The sequence below is a fragment of the Equus quagga genome, chromosome 2 (genome assembly GCF_021613505.1).
Source record: "Equus quagga isolate Etosha38 chromosome 2, UCLA_HA_Equagga_1.0, whole genome shotgun sequence".
NCBI lineage: Eukaryota > Metazoa > Chordata > Mammalia > Perissodactyla > Equidae > Equus > Equus quagga.
The window spans coordinates 146,541,860-146,565,238 of NC_060268.1; the positions used below are offsets into that span (position 1 = coordinate 146,541,860).

Genomic DNA, 23,379 nt, shown 5'->3' on the forward strand with positions numbered 1-23,379 from the left:
TTAAGAATTCCAGCAGTTGTTGAATATTCCACAGTTTTGAAGAACCATATTGTTATGCTGTTTTATATATTTTTATTGCCTTCATGAAATTAATATGCTTGTCTGGGCTGAAAGTCCAAAATGATTCATTCACATAGCCCATAGTTGATTCTGGGAGCTCAGCTGGACACGTATGTGGCCTCCCTCTGGCTAGGGCTTCTCATAGCACAGTGGCTGGATTCTGAGCAGGGGCGTTTTGAGGGGGAATGTCCTGAGGGTTAGTGTTCCAAGAGTGTTCCAGGGCAGAAGTTACAAGGCTTCTTGTGATCAAGCCTCAGAAGAATCATGAAGTTACTTCTTTCACATCCTATTGGTTGTGGAAGTCATTAAGGCCAGCCCAGATTCAAGGAGAGGGGAATGAGACTCCATCTCTCAATGGGAAGAGTAGCAAAGAATTTGCAGCAAACGTTAATCTTTCAAAACTAGGATTCTTGATAAAAATCCTAGACTCTTTCCTTGGAGATTTTTGATTTAGCAGGTTTGTGGTAGGGTCCAAGAATCTTTTAAACAAGTTCTCTAGATAATTCTTAACAATCATACGAGTTTGGGAAATACTGATCTCTAAGTTTCCCCCAGTTTTAACATCCATGTATAAACCTGGAGAGGGTAGATGATAACTAAATCTTTCTGTCCTTGCTGTGGCAAATTTGACCCAGCACACTTTTTGTCTTTTCTAATTCATTGTCTTTAATAGGTATTTGAGAGAGTTAATTCTTTGCATTGTATAAATTCATATTGTGCAAATAAGATTTGTTTCCGTTTTTGATTCTGTTGTAGGATGGATCTGTAGTCCTTGACTCTTGTGAAGTGTCAACAGAAAATAATCAAACTGCTCGATTTCCAAAACCTGAGTTAGAGATTCACTTTACACCCTTACACCCAAACAAAATGTCAGTGAAACACCCTGGTTGTACCTCACCAATGATGGTTAAGATTTCCAAGACCCGGAAGAGGAAGAGTAATGAAATGGAGGAGGTAAAAACTTAACTCATGAGTGAATTAACAAGCCAACCTTATTGTTATTAAGCTCAGTTGTAATATATAGTTAAACTCTGTTACACTGCTTTCTTCTTCATGAGCACTGTTGTTAGAGACTAAAATCATAATATATGGCATATTTTGTACTCTTTAAGAATGCCACTGTAGTTTGTGGTTTAAAGTCCTCAAACAAAAAGCTTATGGATATTAAAATATATAGCTTATCCCTTTTTTCAGTGAAGTTGTGATGGGTCATATGATGGTAGATTTTATTGGAAAGCTGTTTCAATATATGAGTCCTGTTCAAACTTAGTCACTTTCCCTCCAATGGAAGAGAAAAATAGTTAAGAAATTAGAGAAACTGAAATGGCTAACTTGCTTAAGTATATTCTTTGTCACTTATCTGAAATCTTAGGTTTCTAGGATCATAGCAGGTTTTGGAAGAGAAATTCTTTTTCTATCAGCCAGTATTAAAATTTGGGCCTCTATTTATTGGTAGGCTAAAAACTGTTTACTTGTCTTACTACAGCTTTCTGACTGTAGGGTTACCAAAGCTTCTCTGTATCCTAGCCATGCACCTTAGGCAAATCACATAAACTTTCTGATCCTCAAGTTTCTTCCTTTTGCAAATAAAGGATTAGAGATAATATGTTTAAAATGCTTAGCTTTTGCTCCACATGTGGTAGGTACATAATAAATGGTAATATTTATTTTGAAAGTAACTTGTTTTAGGTTTAAAACTATAAACTCTTAGCACAATAACTTTTTCTTCAACTTTTTTATTTTTTACTCCTTTAAAGAGTAGTGTATTTTCAAGCTGGTGGAAGAGCAGAAATAGTATTAACCATACTCCTGAGGCTCTCTGTCAGGTAATAAGTTTGCTGAATGAATATTATTTAGTGTATTTCCCACTACACATAGAACACTTTTAGAGATTGTTCTGTAGAGCCTTAGTTAACTTTTATCCTATATTTATTTAATTTATATTTAATACATTTTAGATACCATTAAAATACTAAATATTTTAATTTCATCATCCTCTATGCTAAGTTGACTTTTCCTTCATTCATTTTTTTCAAGGAAGGAAAAATCGGTCTTGTACTCAGAGGATTAAAATATAATTATTTTATTCATTTTACTGTTGGCATATACTCCCTATGTATATTTCAGAATAAATATACAGATTATTGTAGATAAAGCATGTAGAAGCTTAAAAATTTTAACTGATTTTGCTAGCTGTTCACTGCTGTAATAAACTGAGTGTTGTAAGGGCCTCATGAAAATCCTTTTTACAGTGCTATATTCTCATCCAGTGAAGACTCCAGAGGGCTCTGTAGAACTCCACAAGTGTGATGGAATTAAAATCTTTGTGCATTTGTTCCTATGATTCCCATCAGCTTTTCACTTTTCAGGAAGTCTGCTTCTTATGACTCGTATTGCTTCTACTTTGTAACTTGAATTCTGAGGGGCAGTCATGATCTTTCCTCTATTTCTCTTCTTGCCTCTCCCACCCCCCTCCTTTTTATGCTTTTATCTTTGGTATAGCTAGGAGTTGCACCAGTTCAATTCAGTTAATATACTATGAAAGTCTTTGTCTTAAGTGAGATTATGTGGGGAAAAGAAGAGTAAGATGTCGTGACGATTTAGTAGGGAAGACAGATTATATTTCTTAATTTTCACATTTTACCTGTGCTTATACTGAAGATTTTTGTTGTTTTTGTTTTTGATGTTGCCAAATTTCAATTAGAGGTCTTAGACATAGATGCTCTGCATGATTTGAGAATTGGGGAGAGGGTAGGTATATTGCTGTGCTGTATTTTTTTTTTCTTTTGGTGAGGAAGATTAGCCCTGAGCTAACATCTGTGGCTGTCTTCCTCTGTTTTATATGTGGGCTGCCTGCCACAGCATGGCTTGATAAGCGGCACATAGGTCTGCACCTGGGATCTGAACCTTCAAACCCCAGGCCACTGATGTGGAGCATGCAAACTTAACCACTATACCACCAGGCTGGGCCGCTGTGCTTTATTTATTTATTTTTTTTTGAGATTTTATTTTTTTCCTTTTTCTCCCCAAAGCCCCCTGGTACATAGTTGTATATTCTTCGTTGTGGGTCCTTCTAGTTGTGGCATGTGGGACGCTGCCTCAACGTGGCTTGATGAGCAGTGCCATGTCTGCGCCCAGGATTCGAACCAACGAAACACTGGGCCGCCTGCAGCAGAGCGCGCGAACTTAACCACTCGGCCACGGGGCAAGCCCGCCGCTGTGCTGTATTTTAAAGATGGGGTTCACATAAAACATGTTATCCCTTCTGCTGTTTTTCATCTAGCTCATATAATTTTATTTATGTGTGTGAAAAATTCATACCTTAATCATTTTGCACTACATATGTGTATTAAATTATCACATTGTGTGCCTTAAGCTTATATGTCAATAATATCTCAATGAAATTGGAAAAAAAATTCATACCTTCACTCAGGATTTCTCAACTTCAGCACAGTTTGATCCAAATACCTCTTTGTTTTGGAAGGCTCTCCTGGGCTTTGAAGGGGTGTTTAGTGGCATTCCTGGCTCTACCCACTAGTTGCCAATAAAACCCCCTTTCTCCCAGCAATGACAACCAAAAATATCCCAATATTGCCAATGTTCCCTGGGGTCAAAATCACCCCTGGTAAAGAACCGTTATGTTGTTTTTCTTGTTTTTTGTTTTTTTGAGTTAGAGAAAGAAAATATTGTCAAGAAATTAACCAGTGGCTGAAATTCATTATTTTTAGGACTTTGTGAAATATGAAAATAAGAAGAATGCTACACCCAGAACTAATTTGAAATCCCTTATTTCTGAGCATAGCGATTCTTCTGTCAAAAAGGAACCAAAGGTTTGTCTTTTAATTTGTCCAAAATTGACCATTTTCATAACTTATATTTATAAAGTAGAAGATGAAAATAAAGATATTAAATTTGACTGGTAATTATCTAGAAATCCAGTTTTGTCCAATTGTAACTCATTTATCTTCCATTTCCTATTCTTATTCAGCTTAGAATATAATCTTTAGCATTTGGCCAGTAGCAGGCACTTCTTGATGTGTTCACTTCTGACTTGGCTCTCTGCCTGTCACACTTATTTTGCTATTCTCTTCATTCCTCTCCTCATATTCTTAATCCCTGGTTCCCTGCCTGAGAATTCATAACCTGTGTCTGGCCTTAACTGTGGCTATAAATATTTCCTTCTAGCATTTCTCATTAACAACAACAACAAAATGTCTGTTTATTAGGTTTCCACACGTCCATCATCAAAGAAAACATATTCTTTACGGAGTCAGGCATCCACAATTAATACAAACTCAGCCACTAAGAAAAAAGAAGGAACGCTACAGAAATTTGGAGACTTTTTACAACATTCTCCAACAATTCTTCAATCAAAAGGTTTGCAGGAAATTATTTAAGCTTTAAGTTTTTGTTTTCTTATTGTCTTTTCCACTGGAATGTAAACTCTGCAAGTAAAAAATGTCAGTCTAGTTCCCATCTTCAGCTTTAGTATAGTGGCTGGCAGGTAGTGGTGAGGCGTTTGGAGGCTCCAGGCCAAAATCCTATGTGGTATTTTTCAGGTGGACCTTAAGCAATTACAAAGGCTTTACCTGTTAGGCCTCAGAGGGGACAGCTGCGCTCTGCACACCAAAGTTAGTACACAGCCAATGCACTGTAGTCCCTGAAGGGAGTTACAGTCAAGACTCAGGGGCCCTGCCAGCGGTGCTCTTAAACATGTCTGCGTTCCTAGCCCAGGTGCCTTCATTTGGATCCTCTTTCTTGGAGACCTTCAGCAGAGAACTTCCTCAGGTGCTTCTGCCGGAGACCTTCTTAGAACAGGGAAGGGGAGGGAACCTGGAGGACAGTTTTCTCCACTGTGACTCTACTTTTCCCCTCCTAGCCCTTCCTCCTGGCCTCCAGCCCTAAGGTCCATAAAACTACAAGTGCAAGAGCCTTTTGTTCAGGGCTCCCTTGGCAATGAGTTGACCCCTCTTCTTTGCTGATCCTCCTGACCTGACCATGCACCATTCCATGGAGGAATCTGGAAGAGGGTGGGAGGTGGCACTTTCTCAGGTTTAGCTTCTTGTTTATTCTATTTCAGTAAGTGGTTAAAGGCTTGAGTGTTACCTATTGGCTTGTTGTAATTAGCTACTCTGACATCTGGCAGCTCAGCTTTCTCACGCTCATTTCAACCCTTGACAAGTACACCCTCAATCTAACATATTTCCTTAAATGTTTTTTCTATTTTTTAAAACATATAGTTGATATTTTATGTATATATATTTTCTATCCAGGAGTTTTCTCAAATGGAAATATGTTTTTTATTAAACTCAATGTGTATCTGTTAAAAAAATAAAACAAATGTGCAAAGTCAGAAATTAAAAAATTGCTGTTATCCCGGAGGCAATCAACTGTAACAATTTGGTTATCTTCTATACGTGTGTGTGTGAATTATAAGTAAAGGGCTCATAATTGCAAACTACTTTCACTTAACTTTCATTGTAGACATCTTGATATATAGGTATTGAACTAGACCTACCATCTTATTATTTTTAATGTTGTGTGGTCCACTAAAATGTATCCTGCTCTTTTTCTTAAAATAGCGTAAACCTCGTCCAAGTCATTAAAGACGCTTGAGTTTTACTGGTTGTACTGTAATTTACCAAACCTTTTCACTATGTTTAACATTAGTCAAATGATACTTTATTTATTTGGTTTTTTGTTTTTGCTGTTGATCATTTTTTCAGTGTTTATTAGACATTTAATGTTTTTCTTTGTGAATTTATTAATGTATTTTCACCATTTATAAGTTGCAGTGCTTTACTTTTTAATTTGGTATGTTCTTTTTTCATTAAGGATGTCAAACCTTTGCAGTTAGAAAATTATCTATTTCAGATTTAACTAATGTATTTTTTTCATAGCAAAGAAGATAATTGAAACGATGAGTTCTTCAAAGCTCTCAAATGTAGAAGTAAGTAAAGAAAATGTGTCTCGACCAAAACGGGCTAAACGGAAATTATACACAAATGAAATTTCATCTCCTATTGATATATCTGGCCAAGTGGTAAGCTACTATTTCAGTTTTCTTAAAAGTAAAACTGGTCATGTTCTTTTTAATTCTGAAATATTCATAACAATATTTTAGAATGGTTTGAATTTTTATTCTTTAGGTCAAGTCTCTTAAAACATGCTTTAAAGTGTTATACTTTTGGTATCAGATGTGTTAAATTTAAAGTAATTATATATGCTGCATTAATGTAACGAGTGTCATATGCATTTACATTTGTAAACTCATCAGAGGAATTTTAGTTCTGAGAATAGATTTATTACTATTTAGTAATTTATTTGCTTCTAACATCTATTTTTCTCGTTGTCTTTATCACAAGAGTTGTACAAATCTGGACATAAGTATGCCTGATAAAAATATGGAATTGACATTCAGTCATTTCCTCCCACCTTCCCTCTAAGCCTTCCAGGTTCTATTAAGAAAAGACTGTAGTTTGTCATACTGACTCTATGACTCATTCTCCTCACTCAGAACAGACTGTGCTATTACAGGGAAAGTTCTAATTTTCTGTCATGCTTGCATTTGCCTGGTGGGTGAAAGTGAAGATAGAAACGTAATTAAAGGAAAAGCCTTCAGCAGGAAGTGGCCAAGAAAAATCAAAGACCTTTTGCAACAGTAGCTATCAGATATAAGACAGACAGTTGAAGGCAAGTGGTAAAGAATTAGGGTCAATTAGGACATGCTGTTGGAAGTACTGTTCTCTTGGTCACTTTTCATCATCTGTCTGATTAGCACATCATTTCCTCCCTTGGCTGAAATTATTTCTTTTCTTAGTTGCAAAATAATACTCTTTTTTTTTTTTTTTACAGCTTAATAAATGTTTATTGTAATTTCGTTGTCCAGACTTCTTTAAATATATTTCATCACTTCCAAACAAGTATTTGTGGAATTTTTTCAATTTTGACACGTATCAGTGATTCTATGATTCTATTCCCCAATCTCGTACAATATTGAATTTAAGTGTTCAATTGTGGGGAGGGTTGCCAGAGAAAATACAGGTTAAATATAAACATATAAATATATTTAAATATAAACGTATATAAATATGCCCGGTTAAATTCAAGTCTCAGATAAACAACAAATACTTCTTTAATATAAGGATGTACTTGTACCAAAAAAAAATTTGTTGCTCTTCTGAAACATAATACTCTTTCTGCTTTCTGAGTGGTATATATACTTGTTGCTGCGAAAGATCATTTCTTAAAGTTATTTGAGGCACTTGTCTGCAAATATTTCAGTAATTATTTCAAATTATATATATCCTGAATTCAATAAAGAGTGTAGATTATTTTAATTCTAGAATTAGATATGTTGAAAGAATCTTTTACAAAATCTATTATTTTAGGCATGCTTTTTTATAAAAGATATTATATCTACAGTCCAAGAGGACAAAAAATATAGTGTACCTATTATTTCAGTTACTAAGGACATGAAATATAATTTTAATTATAATTAAGCTTTCATTTTTATTTTCATTCATTAAAAATATTGAAATTGTTAATTTCAGGTTTTGATGGATGATAAAGTGAAAGAAAGTGATCATCAGATTCTCAAACGACGACTTCGGACTAAAATAGCCAAATAAGTCACTTATGGAGAATGTTTTAATATAAATTTTATAGTCATAATCATTGAAACTTACATCTTGACTTTTTAAAGATAATTGTATATGATGCATTAAATCCCTCTGTATATACATTGCTATTTTATACATAGTATAATTTTAATTCAATAAAGAATATGTCAGCAATAAATTTACTCGTCTACTTTTCTAAGGCTTTTTAATAATAGCTTCTTTTCAAACTGTATGTATTTTCCTGTTATCCCAGGCATGGGATCACTGAGGATCCTAGGAGAGATTTTTTTTTTTTTTTTTTTAAAGATTTTATTTTTCCTTTTTCTCCCCAAAGCACCCTGGTACATAGTTGTATACTTTTAGTTGTGGGTCCTACTTGTGGCATGTGGGACGCTGCCTCAGGATGGCCTGATGAGTGGCACCATGTCTGCACCCAGGATCCGAACCAGCAAAACCGTGGGCTGCTGAAGCGGAGCTCACGAACCTAACCACTTGGCCACGGGGCCAGCCCTATTTTTTTTTTTTTTAAACACATAGATGTCATAGGTCAGATAGTTGGTTTACTTACATTTACCAGTGACTTATGAATTATTTTTACAGTACCTGTTAGGAAATACAATTAATTTTTACATATCTGTTTGGATTAAAGCTAAGATCCAGGGAATAAGTATGTACAGGTCTCCTAGTTGCCTCTGATCTCATCTCCTGACCCCAGCCTCAGGGCAATCACTGACCTTCCTTCTCTTGCTATAGTTTTGCCTCTACTTGTGGCTTCAATTTGCCTTCCCATGATAACCAATGACCTTGAGTATCTTTTCATATGTATACCGATCACTGCCTATATTTTCTTTACTGAAGCATCTATTCGTCTTTTACTAGATTTTTATTGGATTGGCTGTGTTCTTATAACAATTTTAAGAGTTCCTTATAAATTCTTGTACATACATCCTTTGTCTGATTTATATATTGCAATATTTTCTCCCAGTCAGTGGCTTGTATGCAATGTGTTGTTTTTCTCAAGAGTTTGCTAATATTTCTGCCTTCAAAATTTCCTCTTTATTGTTGGTTTTCAGTAGTTTGACTATGATTTTCCCAGGTGTAGTTTTCTTTGGATTTATCTTAATTGGGGTTTACAGAGAGCTTCAAAGTCAATGTTTCTTCATAAAACTTGTAAAACATTTGGCCATTATTTCTTCAAATATATCTTTCTGCCCTATTTTCATTCTTTTATTCTTTTAGATCTCCAATTGCATGTGTGTTAATGCATTTGATATCGTTCCATAGGACCCTGAGGCTCTGTTCTTCTTTCTTCAAACTTTTTTTTCTTCAGATTGGGTAATTTGATGTTTTCAAATTCATTGACACTTTCTTCTGACATCTCCGATGGACTGTTAACTCTATCTAGTAGATTTTTCATTTCACTTATTTTACTTTTCTGTTGTAACAATTCCATTTGACTTTCTTTATACTTTCCATTTCTCTCCTGAGATTCCACGTTTTCACTCATCAAGATGAAATTTCCTTTAAATCCTTGAACATGCACATAATAGCTGTTTGAAAGTTTTTACAAAACTCAACATCTAGGCTGTGTCGAGGCTTTTCTTGACTGCTTTTTTTGTCTTTACCATGGGACTCATTTTCCTTTTTCTTTCCATATGTAGTAATTTTTGATTGTATATCATACATTATAAAAGAAAGACATGTTGTAAAGAATCCTTACTTATTCTATCTTCCTCTGAAGGGTGTTGATTTTTGTTCCAGTAGGCATTTTTATTACTGACTGATGACTTTCAACTTACATAGGTTTGGTTTTATAATGTGTTAGTATGAATCTGTGGAAAGCCCAAGGTATTTTTCAAGCCCTTCTAATTTGGCAAACTGTCTCCCTCACAGATCTTGTTGAGGCTTGACTTCAGTCTATATTCTGGGATGTGGACACATGAGAGTTGAAACAAGAGGCAGTGTCACCTTGTTCAACTTTAACTGGGAACATGCATTTTTGGTGACTCAAATTTTTTGCCATTCTGCGCATGTCTGAGAATGACTAAAAAAGTGCCCTCTAGAGGTCTGATTTTGTGATTATAAATTTTAGCAAGTAAGCAAACTTGCAAATATGGAATCTGTGAACAATGAGTGTCAACTGTGTACATATTTTCAGCATAACGAAACCAGGTAGCATAATAAAAACATTTTAGTGCTTAAAGAGGTTAAGTTTTAAATTAACTATTTTGATGGAAACTTTCCCTAAACATGGTATAAGTGTCTCTTAAATTAGACACCAAAGATAACTTTTCCTCCTGACTCAGGGTTATTATAAACAATAGTAAGCAATGCTAAAAACCCAATGAAACCTTTAAGGTTTTAGATATATAAATGAATACTCTTAGATTAAAAATCCCCAGTTGGCAACAATTCTTAAGGCCTCTGCTTTGTTTTTTGCCTCTTATTGGTGTTTTTGTAAACCAAAGTTCAATATACCTTAGCTGTAAGATCTTGACAAAGTAAACTTTGTGGGTCTCAGTTTTCTCATTTATAAAATGAAGAAAATGCACTTCTAAGGTCCCTCCAGGTCTAAAATTCTATCTTTTCTAGCTACCAGTGTTTTCTGGCTTCTAGATGCTATCTTTTTCCATTTTTGATCTTCTGTGTCTTGGAAAAATCAAAAAGCCAACTTTTCAATTATTAAGAATTAAAAGACATTCTAATTAAAGACTTGAGATCTTTTCTAAATTATGTGCATATAAATTTTGGCAACTCAGGAGACCTGTACATACTTATTCCCTGGATCTTAGCTTTAATCCAAACAGATATGTAAAAATTAATTGTATTTCCTAACAGGTACTGTAAAAATAATTCATAAGTCACTGGTAAATGTAAGTAAACCAAGTATCTGACCTATGACATCTATGTGTTAAAAAAAAAAAAAAATAGGGCTGGCCCCGTGGCCAAGTGGTTAGGTTCGTGAGCTCCGCTTCAGCAGCCCAGGGTTTTGCTGGTTTGGGTCCTGGGCGCAGGATCTATTAAAAGTCAAGGGGACAACTTCAAAGAAATTCAGGAAAATATTGGTCGGCATGTTAAGCCTATCATGTTTGGTCCCTATGGCTTTCAGGAGGTTTGTTCATCACTTGGTCCTTTTGTAAAGTCACAGTCCAATATACTGAATATTCTCACTGATAGGAGTCTTGAATCTCAGCCAGAAGGAGGCCCCGATGAGCGTGATGTCGTGCTTACCGTGATTTACCGTATCACATTGTGCTTCTCCTCCCACTGCCTGGCTTCTCTCATCTTGATCTTCCTCCCGTCACTGCTTTGGAGCAAGATGGAAGCACTTTAGCTTTTTGATCTCTGCTTACAGCCATCACTGCGGCTGCAATTGCTGTGATTGCAGTTTGATCCAGACGGGCATTTCCCTTCCCCTCCACATGTTTTGTAAGGCATGGATGCTGTCAACGTATCTGTTTTGGCCAAATCCCAGAGTGACCAGATGGGGCACTAGACTGGAATTTTACTGGCTAATTTGATTCTTCAGAGCCTTTCATTTATTATAGGTGACTAGCACCTTTGAACCAATATCTGAACTCTGTCTCAGAGTTCCACACACACAACAAAGTCCCTACTTTACTGAAACATGGAACTCCTTAAGGAAATTTAGGCTTTGCTTAGACCTGTTTCGTGGCCACGTAGGCTAAACTTCCATGAATGGGAACCTCCACTTTGGCTTTCCGAACCCAAGGCTTGAGCTAGCGGAGCTTAGTCTAATTAATGGTTAGCTTTTTAGAAGTTTAGTCTTTTGCTTCTAGAACTCACTTTTTATTTTCTTTGGTTATACCTTCCATGTGTATCGAGAACATAAATCCACATAAAGTAACAAATGGGCTTATGGTATGGACTTGGCATGATTAGGTTCTATATACAGTCTAAGCTCAGATCTATCATTTCTGTGCAGTTTGTACCCCAACTCAGCAATATGACGATTGGTGGTTGCTAGTCCTGTGAAACTAGTGCAGTTAGGCCAGTGGCCTAGTAGTTAGTGGTTCAAGAATGCAGTGTAGATACTAACACTTAGCCCCTTGTATTATCACTCCATGTATTGTTTACTTTGGGATGCTCCTTGTCCTAGATGACCATTTTAAAACTAATTGGCAATGAATAACACCAAAAAGGCATTCTTGATATAAAATATGTACATGGATTATTGGTTAAAGTTAAAATTAATGTTTGAAATTTTTAATAGAAAACAAATGAGGGATTTGCAAATGTTTTCTCACCACCAAAAGTCTAGTTTCCATCTGTCACCATTCAGATGTGCTCCTTTACCCCGTGTCAGTGTACACATAAGGTATCAAAATCAGATTGAAACTACTTGACAGTTTTGCCCAGGGACAAGTCTGATTGTATGTGTGTGTATTCGTTCAACACATTCTGTCTTATCATAGGGAGAATCACACAGGAAGTGATTTAGGTTTAGATTTCTTTTTGTTGTGTTTTTAAAGATTTTATTTTTCCTTTTCTCCCCAAAGAACCCCCCACCCCCACCCCGCCCGGTACATAGTTGTATATGTTTTTTTACATGTCAGTTCTTGCAGTTGTGGCATGTGGGACACCACCTCAGCATGGCTTTGATGAGCGGTGCCATGTCCGCACCCAGGATCCTAACCGGTGAAACCCGGGGCTGCCGAAGTGGAGCACGCGAACTTAACCACTCGGCCACAGCGCCAGCCTGGTTTAGATTTCTTATATTCTTAGCAACAAGTTTCCGATTTCCCGTCTGGAAGGTGGAAAAGGGCCTTTGGAAGATTATAGAATTTACCCACATAGATTGCTCTTTTCCCTTAAGATGTTCTAATAGGAGGAATGATTGTCCAATAGTCATCACCGATTTAGAACTTCTAATTCTTAATTGCACATTAAAATTACCTACGCATATTTTTTTGAAAAAACACTGATGCCTAGGTCCTATCCCAGACCTGATTGAATTAGTCTGGGGAGGGGCCTGGGTACTGAGATTGCTTACAAAGCATCTCTGGTGATTACCTAAAGTGCAGCCAGGCTTGAGAACTCCTGCTGTCAGTGCAAAGATAAGGTTGTCCACCAGATGGAGACAAAGCACTTCTCCGTGAAAAGGGCTCCATACTAACAAAACCCATTCTCTTACTTTACAGCTGCACCAACTCCAATTTATGTAATATACCAAGCAGGGCAAACATGTGGGAAGATAGGTAAATTATCTTTGGAACTGTTGCTTGCCAGCCAAGGATATTCTTGCCACAACTGGGGAAAATTCCAGGAACTAATTTAAAAAATAACATGGCTAAAAATATATCTTATTCACCCGATTACCTGAACTAGCATTTAGAAATATTTTCAATCCTTTTCCCAGCTCACTTTGATAAAACAGACCATATCAAAAAGGAGGGTAATATTGTTCTTACAGAGTGGGAAATTTTGATATAAGATCACTCCAAGAATCATGCAAATAGAAATCAACATCAGCACAAGCAAATTAGCTTAAGATATGCTCACAAGATTTTAGGAGATATGCAAATATAATAATGTGACTTAGATTGATTCTTAAGCCTGAAGTAGTTGATTGGCAGCTCCCAATTTTCTTTTCTCCCATCTCTTGCCTAGCTCTACCATAGAAGCTGTAAAAGCTTTAAGCGTGGTCTCTGTCCAGTTGTGTCTGGAGATGGTCAGTGAGATGTAGTGAAAATCACTGAGGAGGGCTTCCCTTCCACAATAAAATGACAAATTTCTCTTCTCCCTTTCTCCTACCCTTCTTCCCCCATCTTGGGGACATAAACTTGGAGGTGGAGCAACCATCACTGTCCATGAGATGACAAGTATGAGGACAAAACCAGTATAACTAAAGGTGGCACAGAGGACAGGTAGGAGGAAGCTGGGTCTCAGTGTGTCCCTCTGGGCAGCTACTGTGCTAGTCTGGGACTGCCTATCTCTGAACTTATTAAGGGAGGAAAAAAGGCTTCCTGTGATTTGCAGATAAATTTATTCCTAACTGATCAATCTCTGAAAAGTTATTATATTGGCACATAGACATAAATATAATTTATCATATTGACCTTAGATGTTATCCTTTCTAGTTATTTTTTTAAACTTTCTAGTTAAGGAAGCCCTGTGAGCTTTAGGAAAAAGCTGGCAATTTAGAAGCTCAACTTCCTTTTTCATTTGTTATTTCTAAAAAGCATATATTAAGTGCCTAGTTGTAAATACCAGGTAATCTACCAAGCCTTCCTCCCCTAACCACATTTTCTGAGCCAAAATGCATAGTTTGATATATCACCTGGTTATTGGGTGAATATTTTCAACAGAACGTACTAAAAAATCCAGGATGTCCTGTCACCCTACCTGACACAGCCTCTGATTCTTCAGGGTATGCACCGGGTCAAAGCACACAGACAACAGAAACAATAAACGAGACAGCAATAGACAGCAGGTGTTTACATCAAGACAGGCCTAATTTGGTCTTAAAGGTAGATGACAAACAAAGGTATCTAACTGAAAAAAGAACTGGGAAAGAGTAAGATTTCTACATTTTGATTAAGCAGAGTGGCAATTTGCAATCTGATGGCCAGAATATTCAGAATAATTGCGATTCTGTGGTCCAGCGTGGGAGGATTTCATGGAATTCGGGGGCTGTTTAAAGGACTGGGAGCACTTTGTTGGCAATACGGGGGAAAGATAATATAGGCATACGATGTTGCCTTGGAAAGGTCATAAAGGCATAGGATGGCCCTCCATGGAGCACAACATAGAACTGTGTCCCCTGGAGTTGTGTCATGTGCCAGCTTTGTGAGCAGCCCAGGGGACAGTGACTGTGTCCTTCTAAGTGGCAAAGGTAATTGACTAAGAAATAGGAAGAAGGAAATCCCTGTAAATGTTGAACTTTATAGGTGCTGCTCCTCATGCTCTTCTTACTTTCATGCTTTTATTACATGAATTTCTAAATATTTCTCAAACCATCTTCTCTTTCCCTTTCTCGTTATCCTAGCTGAGACTGTCTCCATTTTCTATGAAAACTTTTTGATGCCGGGCTTTGTACATTTCCCCCCTTGCCCTTCATTCCGCCCTGCATCCCTTCCCATTCTGCTTCCAGACAACTTTATCCCAAACCTATATCTGACCATGTTGCTTTTCTGCCTAAAGCTTTTCTAGTAGTTTTCTATTTTATGATTAAAGTCAGCTCAGATTTTTAACATCATCATTTTTTTCTTCATCCTGAACTTTCCACTCAAGCAACACTGAACTGTTCATAGCTCCTTGAGCACACTATGGCATTTCGTGCCTCTGTGCCTTTGCTCATGCTGTCCTGTCCCTCTGGTTCCCCCTCACCCTCTCATCTTTGTCTAACTTCCAATTTGCTTGTCTCACATGCCCCTCCTGTGCTCACACTGGTTCGTGCTTATTTACCCTCATTACAGCACTCAGCACATACTACATTGTGTTTGTAGTATGTAGTATGTAGTATGTAGTGTCAACTCTGCGTCCAGCAGTATGCTTGGCAAATGCAGTTTGTAGTGGAGATCGTTACGGAATGGAACCGGAAGTGAAGAGATACTAGTTTACATGGGAAGAAATGTAATTTGATGCCTAAGACCTGGAAGCAATTGATGATTTATGATTTGATTGTGTAATTGGCCCCAAAGGCCAACAGCACAGATGTTACAGCTCCCTTACACAGATACATATTCACATCAATCCCAAATGGGCTCATCCACTTGATCCACTAAATTTCGAACATGTGCGGGGCATTATCTTTAAGGTAACAGTAACTAATTATGCCTTCCACTTTTAACAGGAGAGCCCTCATTTTATGCTAATGAATGGTTAGGGTTGTGCTGCTAATGGCTGCTTGATGCTGACTCCTTCCATAACAGCACACTGGAGAGTATGACTTATGGGCTGGGTTTTTATTGTTCAAACTGGGAGTTAAACAATAGTCTCTTGGTAGCAATACACTGAAAGCCTAGGTGCTGCAGCAACTTCTGAGATGGAGCATTTGTGGACCCTGGTCTTTGGACAGTTGGACAAGTGCAGCTGGATTTGAGATATACCAAATCTTTTGTTTATCTGATATTCAGACTTAATGGGCATCATTTATCTGGCAACTTTACGTGGAAGTGACTTGAAAAATCTACCTCAAATTAGGAGTTAGGAAGAACTTTGGAAAAAGTGTCAGAATAACTGGTTTCCAGCCACAGCCCTGCGGAGATCTCTCAGCTGCTGTCTCCTTACCTTATGAAATGAGAGCGTTTCAGATTCAGTGGTTTTCAGATTTGACTTAGTTCAAAAACATTGCACAAATGAAACTATATTAGAAAGCCCAAAACGTAAAACAGATAAAAGCTGAGTTGCTCTGATCGAAGCTAAGTATGGGTCACTCCCCACTCCAAGGTCGTAGAAGGGAGCACAACTTGAAAACCACTGAACTTGATGATTCCTGAAATTCCGTCCACCTGTGACGGTGTGTGAGTCCAAGAGAATTTATTTCACAGGGAGTGACCATCCAGTTTATGGTTAATCCTACCTTGTCCTTTCCTATTTATAGTGGCAAAGGCTAGAGAGATAAGGAAAGACAGGTATGATTATCCATAAGGTGGCATTTAGGAAGGACAAAATAGAATTATTACCTACCTTCATTTATTCCTTCAACAGACATTTGTTGAGCACTTACTACAGACAAGGCAATATCTTAGATACTTTGGAGGGAGAATACTGAGAAAACTTTAGGAAGACCTCTTAATTTGGTAGGAGAGCTAAAACTTGTGTACAAGTAATTATCTGCCTCTATTGAGATTTACTATGTGACAGGCATGTTATTGCTTCCAACTTTAGAAAACATTTCAGTGAACATTGGTCCGACTCACAGTTCTTGTTCTTTTCCACCTGCTCTCATCACAACCTTATTTCCTTTCAAATTTTTTTCTAAAACTTATAATGAGATGATTTCTCTACTTCTTGTTATTGTCTCTGGATTTGTCTAGGTGATTTAGAATATTTCTATGTATAAGAAGCCCTGCCTTTGCTGAGTGTGGGATGATAAATTCATAACATGTTTTTTCCAAAAAGGTATTCCTGAGACCCAGCCTCCTCCCACAACGTGCTGTGTCCCCACATCCTCAGAAGAGGTCATTTTGGATATCATTCTCATTTTCACACACTGAGATTTTACCAAATCTTGCCATTTCTTGCTCTGCAGGATTCCCTGACTTTTCTCCTTCCTTCTTTCTCTGCCTAATCCTCTTCTAAGCTCTGGTCATTTCACACCTGCCTCACTGCTATTTTCTTTTCTCAAGTCTCTTTCTCCCTCTCTTTAGTATTTTGTGTGACTCAGCAAAATTTCTTTTTAGCCACTCCAAGGCTCCCAGCAAGCTGTGAGCCCGCTGCTTTGTCCTTGTCTTTCTGCTATGGACAATGCTCAGGTGCATGTTTGACAAATGTCAACATTTTGACATGGCTCTCAAAGACCAGTTATTTTTTTAATTTGCTTTGGTTTTTTAAAAAAAAGCGCTTTCATTTTTCTTTTATGGATTACAAAATAATATGTTGATAGAGAAAATTTAAACATATACAGATTTTAAAATGTGAAAATCATATGTAATTCTACCTCCCCAAGTGGGGGAAAATAAACATCTAAAGTATATCCTTTTGGATTTTTTTTTTCTTCAACAAGAATAGAAGCAAATGTACATACTGCTTTGTGGCTTGCTTTTTCATTTAACAAGATATAGTGAGCATCTTCTGATCTTATTAACTATTTTCTCTCAGTATCTTTAAAGACTGTATAGTGTTCCATCAGATGGATGTGCTATGATTTATTTAGCCTGCCCCATTTTGTTAGTCCTCTAGGTTTCCCTAGGTTTAATTAAAAATATTGGATCTAAAGATGAACATACATCGGTGCTTTTTTTCCCTTCAGTCAATTCATAGAGAAAATCTTTACACTTCACTCACCGTTATCACCATGTTTCACTTTGTGTTGTGTCAAACTTTCTCATGCTGCAATTAACCATTCCTGGCTCTCCTTCTTAGTCGTCCAAGATCTGATCATCTTCTTGTCAGTCCCGCTTCTTCTCTCACCTTTACACCACAGCTGTGCCAACAGGTTTTACCCGATGAATGCTACTCAGTTTTTCCGTTCTGCAGGTGGAAAGAAAAGCAGAGCCACCCCGAACTTTTTCTTTCCATTGTTATTGTTATTCCTGTACTCTTTCCTGAGAGCACAGAAGGAAGAAAACATTCTCTAATCCGACTTCACATAGCAGTGTAGTGGGGGAAGCCTCTACAATTGCTGTGTGACTCATTACACACACACACACACATGCACAGTCACACAGTCACACAGTACTGCTCAGACACTCAGCTCAGCTCCAAGTTCCCAATGAGGCTCCCGCAGAGGAGAGCACTGTGGGGCTAGCTCTTGAATCTGGCTGTGAAAAGAGAGTTGGGCACCAAGCAGTGTCATTTCAGGACCTTTCAGGGCTTATTTTATGTTATGACACAAAAATTCTTTAGCAGAGGAGGGAAAAAACTGTGGTTTTTCAAGCTGGATTCTGTGAGGCCCTAGGTTCTACCTCAGTATCTCAGGGGCCATCTCAGATGGGGACCAGGAGGCAAAGATAGTGAGGGGGCCCAGACTGATTTGTCCTTTTTCCCTGTCAGAAAGGAAGATGTAGAGAGTGCTGGAAGGAAGCGAGGGGCTTTCTAGAGTAAGCAGAGGTTGTGTCTTGACCCGAGGTTCCTAGTCTCTTTCTCTTTCTTCCTTTTATGAGAGGAGGGGGCTACTGGGCCTGGGAGGAAGCCCAAGAGAATCCCCCGGGGGTTGGAGATATGGGCTGCTGCTTGCTGCTCCTCTGGAACTCTGTGAGTGCTGAGCCAGGAGGGCTGTGTGACAGAGCCAGGGAGAGAGGGAAGGGGACAGCTGTGTCTCTACTGCATGGCATGGCAGACACACTTCAATTTTCCCATGGGCCCTGAGCGAGCTGGAAAGTGAGTGGGGAACAGGGACTGTTTGTCCCCTCACCTCTGCTGGAGGCTTGTGCTCCTGGTGGGAGAAGCCAGGGCCATTCACAGGGTGTGATGGAGGAGGAAACAGGGCTCTCTCTGCAGGGTCATCCATGACACCTCACTGGGTGGGAGAAAATGAGCAGAGGAATGACCAAGAACCTGATGAGTAACGTTTTTATCACCTCCGTACATCCAGACATTTGGATTGTCCTCTATAAGACTCAGAGCTGTGCGACTGGAGTCCAGTGTGAGGTGCCCTGGAAGCTGATGGGTAGACTGCTAGGGGTCAAGTAAGCCAGGTAGAGAACTTAGGACTGCATGGGGCCTGATAATAATGATGATCTTACCTAAGAAGATGACAGTTTAAACAAGAAATGATAGAAAGAAAATTGCTGGATTGGGCCGAGTTTTCCAGATTGGCTTAAATTTAGTTTTGTCATTGCTGAGAATGAATGAGTACTCATAAAAGAAAAATTCAAGTATTTATAAAAATAAAGTGAATTTTATGCTTGCGTATAAATTATTTATGACTGTCTAAGTCACATCTGCTATTCTATTTTACCAGTGAGAAATGAGGCCCAGAGAAGGGGAGCGATTTATTCAAGGATTGAGTTATTGAGCAGCAGAGTTGGCCCTGGAACCCATTTACTCCCACCCTCACTCCTCCAGCGCCCTCCAGAGGAAAGCCACAGGAACACACCCATTGCCAAACTGCATTGGGCTTACTGACTTGTAATGAGAGAGAATGAATGTCATGGAGAAACATGGCAGGGGCGAGAATGGGGCGGTCTCAGGATGGACATGTAGGATTTGGGCTTCTGGTAAGTGATTTAGGAGCAGGTTCAAAGAAGTGAGCCTTTGCTCTGAATTAGATGCTGTCTGAAATAAGACATTGCTGTCCAACAGGGGAGATGATGTATCTGAGGAAACAATCCATGGGTCCAGTGTGCTTTGGGACATCTTCTGCTAACGCAAACAGGAAGCTTGAATAAATATACCCAAGTTAAAGAGATAATTCATAGTGAGCATGTAATTTGATGCAATGGATTTTCCTTAGTTTTGGCGAGTAGAGGGCAGGTTGCTTTTTAGAAATTTGAACAATGTAAGTTAATGGATAGATTAGGTTTGACATCTAGGCCCCAACCTTAATATGTCATCACAAGAGTAAGCTATCCAAAAGCAGAGAGATCCAAAATACTTGTTTCTCCTCTATTTTGCAAGTAGAGATTTTTCCCGCCTTTCTTCTCCATGGCTCTCACAACATAAGACTCTGAAAATCTCTGCTATCCATCTCATTATAAAGCCCAAGACCTGATCTAGACAGAAAAGGAACTATTGAAATAAAGAGCTTGTGTACATTTTAATTTATTATGACTATGAGGGTAATAACCAGATACTCAGAGCTCTTGCTGGAAATGCCATTTGCATTATGCTCAGATTTTGGAGAAAAGGGATAAGGAGCATCTGAAGTGGAAATGGGGATTTTTCTGGGTTCTCTAGTTGGTATTGGAGTTGGCCTCTGGCTGAGAGAGGATGAGCGCCTTGGAGGGGATGTGAATGAACCCTAAGTTTCAGAGTGGGTGGACAAAAGCTTATGAAAAAACCAGAGAAAGCTTGTGGATATGGTGTTTTGTGGGGTTCCATAGATTAATTCCTGGCTGAATTCCAGGACCCTGATGAACAATTTGGCTTATGAACTCTATATATACGCACATAGAGCTATATAGACCAAAAAGCTTCTTCATACATCTGTAAATCGAGGTAGAAACACCGTTTTTTCTTAAGCCTTATAAAAAGCAGGAGTGTAATGGGTGGGAGACCCTCTAAGTGAATAATCTCAGGTGCAGAGGAACCGTTTTGAAATCCTCTGCAAACATCCAGCAGGTGAAACAGCTAGAAGCTGAGACGGCTATGAGGAGACTGGGATTGGGCAAGGGGAAGAGTGCCCCGTGGGAAAGCAATGTTGAGTCCCTGCCAGAGTCAGGAAACATCAGGGTCAAAATGGGCTGCTTCTTGGGAGACAACATTGAGAGAGCCCTTGCATACTGTCCTGTTGTCTGAGAATCCAGGTGCTGCTCAGAGGAAGTGAGAGATCCAGGGAGCTCCCATTGCTGGGTTTTAAAAAGTTTCCTTCTCGCCTGCTCCATGTTAATTAAACTGAACATGGGGACGGTGCAGGCACCTGTGGGGAGAAGCCCAGCGTGCCAGGTGAAGCTGTTGCTCAGGGAGTGCAGTTCATTTCTGCTAGTTGGATCTCTGCTCCAACTTCTAGCTGTGTAACCTTGACTAAATTCTCTGTGCTTTGAGTTCCACATTTGTCAAAGGGAACTGTAAATGCCCTCTTCCTAGAGTTAATTTGAGGATGAAGGAAGATTGGGCTTTTAAAATGGCTGTGGCAGGTCCTAACGCACAGACGATTCTCAATGAACATTGGCTCATTTCTTCCTCCCTGAGCAGAAAGTAACACTTTCCCTTTAGGTAATCTAATAAGCCTGGAGTCGCAGGGACTGGACTCGAGTTGGAGGGAAAGGGTTTTCGTACATCATCCTCTTTCTAATTCTTGCTTTAACATAGATTACAAGGAACAGAGCAATTCTCTGCAGGAGACCTGGTGTTTGGATCCCCTACAACCCTTCAAGCCATAGGACTGAAGACACATTACTCCTAATTATCTGTAGCCAGAAAGAGATGGATCTTATTGGGTTGACTGACACCACTTATGAACATGGACACTGGTTTATTAATTATTCTCCCCCTCCAAACAGCATGAGCGTCGTGTAAAACTTGGCATTTCCAAGTCTCAGCGGGCAGCCAGCAGCTAAAATTGGCAAGAGAGTTCCAAATCCTAGTTAATAGCCTTGTTCTTTTTCCTGTTTTCATGAATCCTGGTGGAAGTTAGATGGATGAAAACAAAGAAGGCTTAAAAATGGTTGCACTAAAGAAACCAGTCCTGCTGGGAAGGATTCACTCCTTTTTTTTAGCCTTGACTTACCATTCTGGCGCTTCAAATACACAGCTGTTTATTGAAAGCCAACCTTCTTGCTACCATGACCAATTCCTCCTCGTCTACCTGGACTTTTCCAGGCCATATCACTGAACATCTTGAGTTCTCGTAAACCGCACTGTCCTGGACCAACTGGGACTGTTGGTCACCCTACTGGAAAGGACCAAGGCAAATCGTTGAGAAAGAGACAGCTTCAATGAACTCTGGAACTATAGGCTGAGATCAGGAGAAGGAAAGTCAAGGTAGGGGGTTAGTGGCTTTAAGCAGGCCTCTAGAGTTACAAAATAGAACTCTTTAATCGTTGAGGAAATCCAGAAGTTGGAGAGGTCACTGAGGTCACTTTGGATAACCAATAAGCAAAATAATCAAACACCACAAAACACAGAAACAAAGAAAATTCACTCCCCTCCCAAAGTTGAAATGTGGAGTAGCCTCAGACAAAGTCCTCCTTTGGGACTAGGGGCAGAGGAAATAAATTAGCTTTCTAGGGAACTGGTCTGCAGAGCAGGACTCATCAAAATCGCCTGGAGTGCTTATTAAACAATTTCCTGGACCCCACCCCGAATCCACCAGACGTAATTACTAGGGATAAGGACTGGGAATCTGTCCTTTTAATAAGCACTGTGAATGACTCTAATGTGAAGTGAGGGAATCATTTGCTCTGGGGCAATGATCTTCAAATATTTTGACCACTCATTCCCAGCAAAAAAAAACTAAAAATAAGTATATATCTTTGACACATGTATATGCATTTATTTATAAATTTCTCTCTTTCTCTCTATTACTCCTACTCATCTTTTAAGTTTCCATTTCACACCTCGAGGAATGGTTAAATTGGCTTGGTTTATGTTCTTTTGTACCTTGGATCTGTCTTTTCAGAACACACTCCTGTCTCCTAGCCTGGAGTTTCATGAAGGCAAAGGACTATGCCTATTTTATTCACCTTTTTTCTTGCAGCATCAGAGTACTTGGTCTATCATAGGAGCTCAATAAAATATTGGTTTGAATTGCATTTGGGACTCCTCCTTAAAAGAGAGAGATAGCTTGTCCATGGAACAGTGCTGGTTAATGCTAACATTGCATGTCCAAACTGCTTCATGTTTCCATGGAAACATAACCAGTAGTTCATGTAGGCACCTTCACCTGTCAGTGCCAGGTACCCAAAGAGAGTTTAAAATCCCATTTCCTGGTTTCCAGCTGGTTTTCTCCTGCAGTGGCAGAACTGCTGCTGCAGGAGAAAGGGCCCTCCATTGAAAGAGCAGCAGGAGACATCAATAAGAGGCTTTCAATCCAGACAAGTAAGGAGGAATGGAGTGGAAAAGCTTCACTCTTCAAACAATACCTCCCCTCAGGTGGCATGACTCAGGGGAGAAGCCTTCTTGGGCAGGGAGGCAAGAGAACAAATCCACTTCACTCTCTGGGGGGCCTTATTGTTGAGTTCCAGTGATGGCTAACATCAATTATGCCATCACTACTTAATAGCACCTTTGAAAATGGGAATTGCTGGCTTTGGAAAAAAACCTAGTCAGTTTCTTTATCTACCATTGATGGAAAAGATCAACATCAAAATGAAGATTGAAAGACATGGAGCACATTGATGGTTATATAACCACTTCCAGGCATGGGAGGTAGATGTTGTGCACATTTAAGTTTGTAGAATGTTGTAGC

General features: G+C 38.8%; 1 protein-coding gene across 5 annotated transcripts in view; it reads left to right on the forward strand.

Moving 5' to 3' along the window:
* KIF20B (kinesin family member 20B) overlaps positions 1 to 7,847 on the forward strand; it is a 74,075-nt gene extending 66,228 nt beyond the window's left edge. For 4 of the 5 annotated variants that reach the window (XM_046655380.1, XM_046655379.1, XM_046655383.1 and 1 more), the window contains 5 exons: positions 817 to 1,014; positions 3,789 to 3,890; positions 4,287 to 4,437; positions 5,961 to 6,103; positions 7,614 to 7,847. In XM_046655380.1, coding sequence (XP_046511336.1) covers positions 817 to 1,014; positions 3,789 to 3,890; positions 4,287 to 4,437; positions 5,961 to 6,103; positions 7,614 to 7,691 — 672 coding nt within the window. In that variant the 3' untranslated portion in view covers positions 7,692 to 7,847. The remainder of the gene's footprint in view (positions 1 to 816; positions 1,015 to 3,788; positions 3,891 to 4,286; positions 4,438 to 5,960; positions 6,104 to 7,613) is intronic. The other variant, XM_046655381.1, reaches the window with a different exon arrangement.
* Positions 7,848 to 23,379: the final 15,532 nt, after the last annotated feature.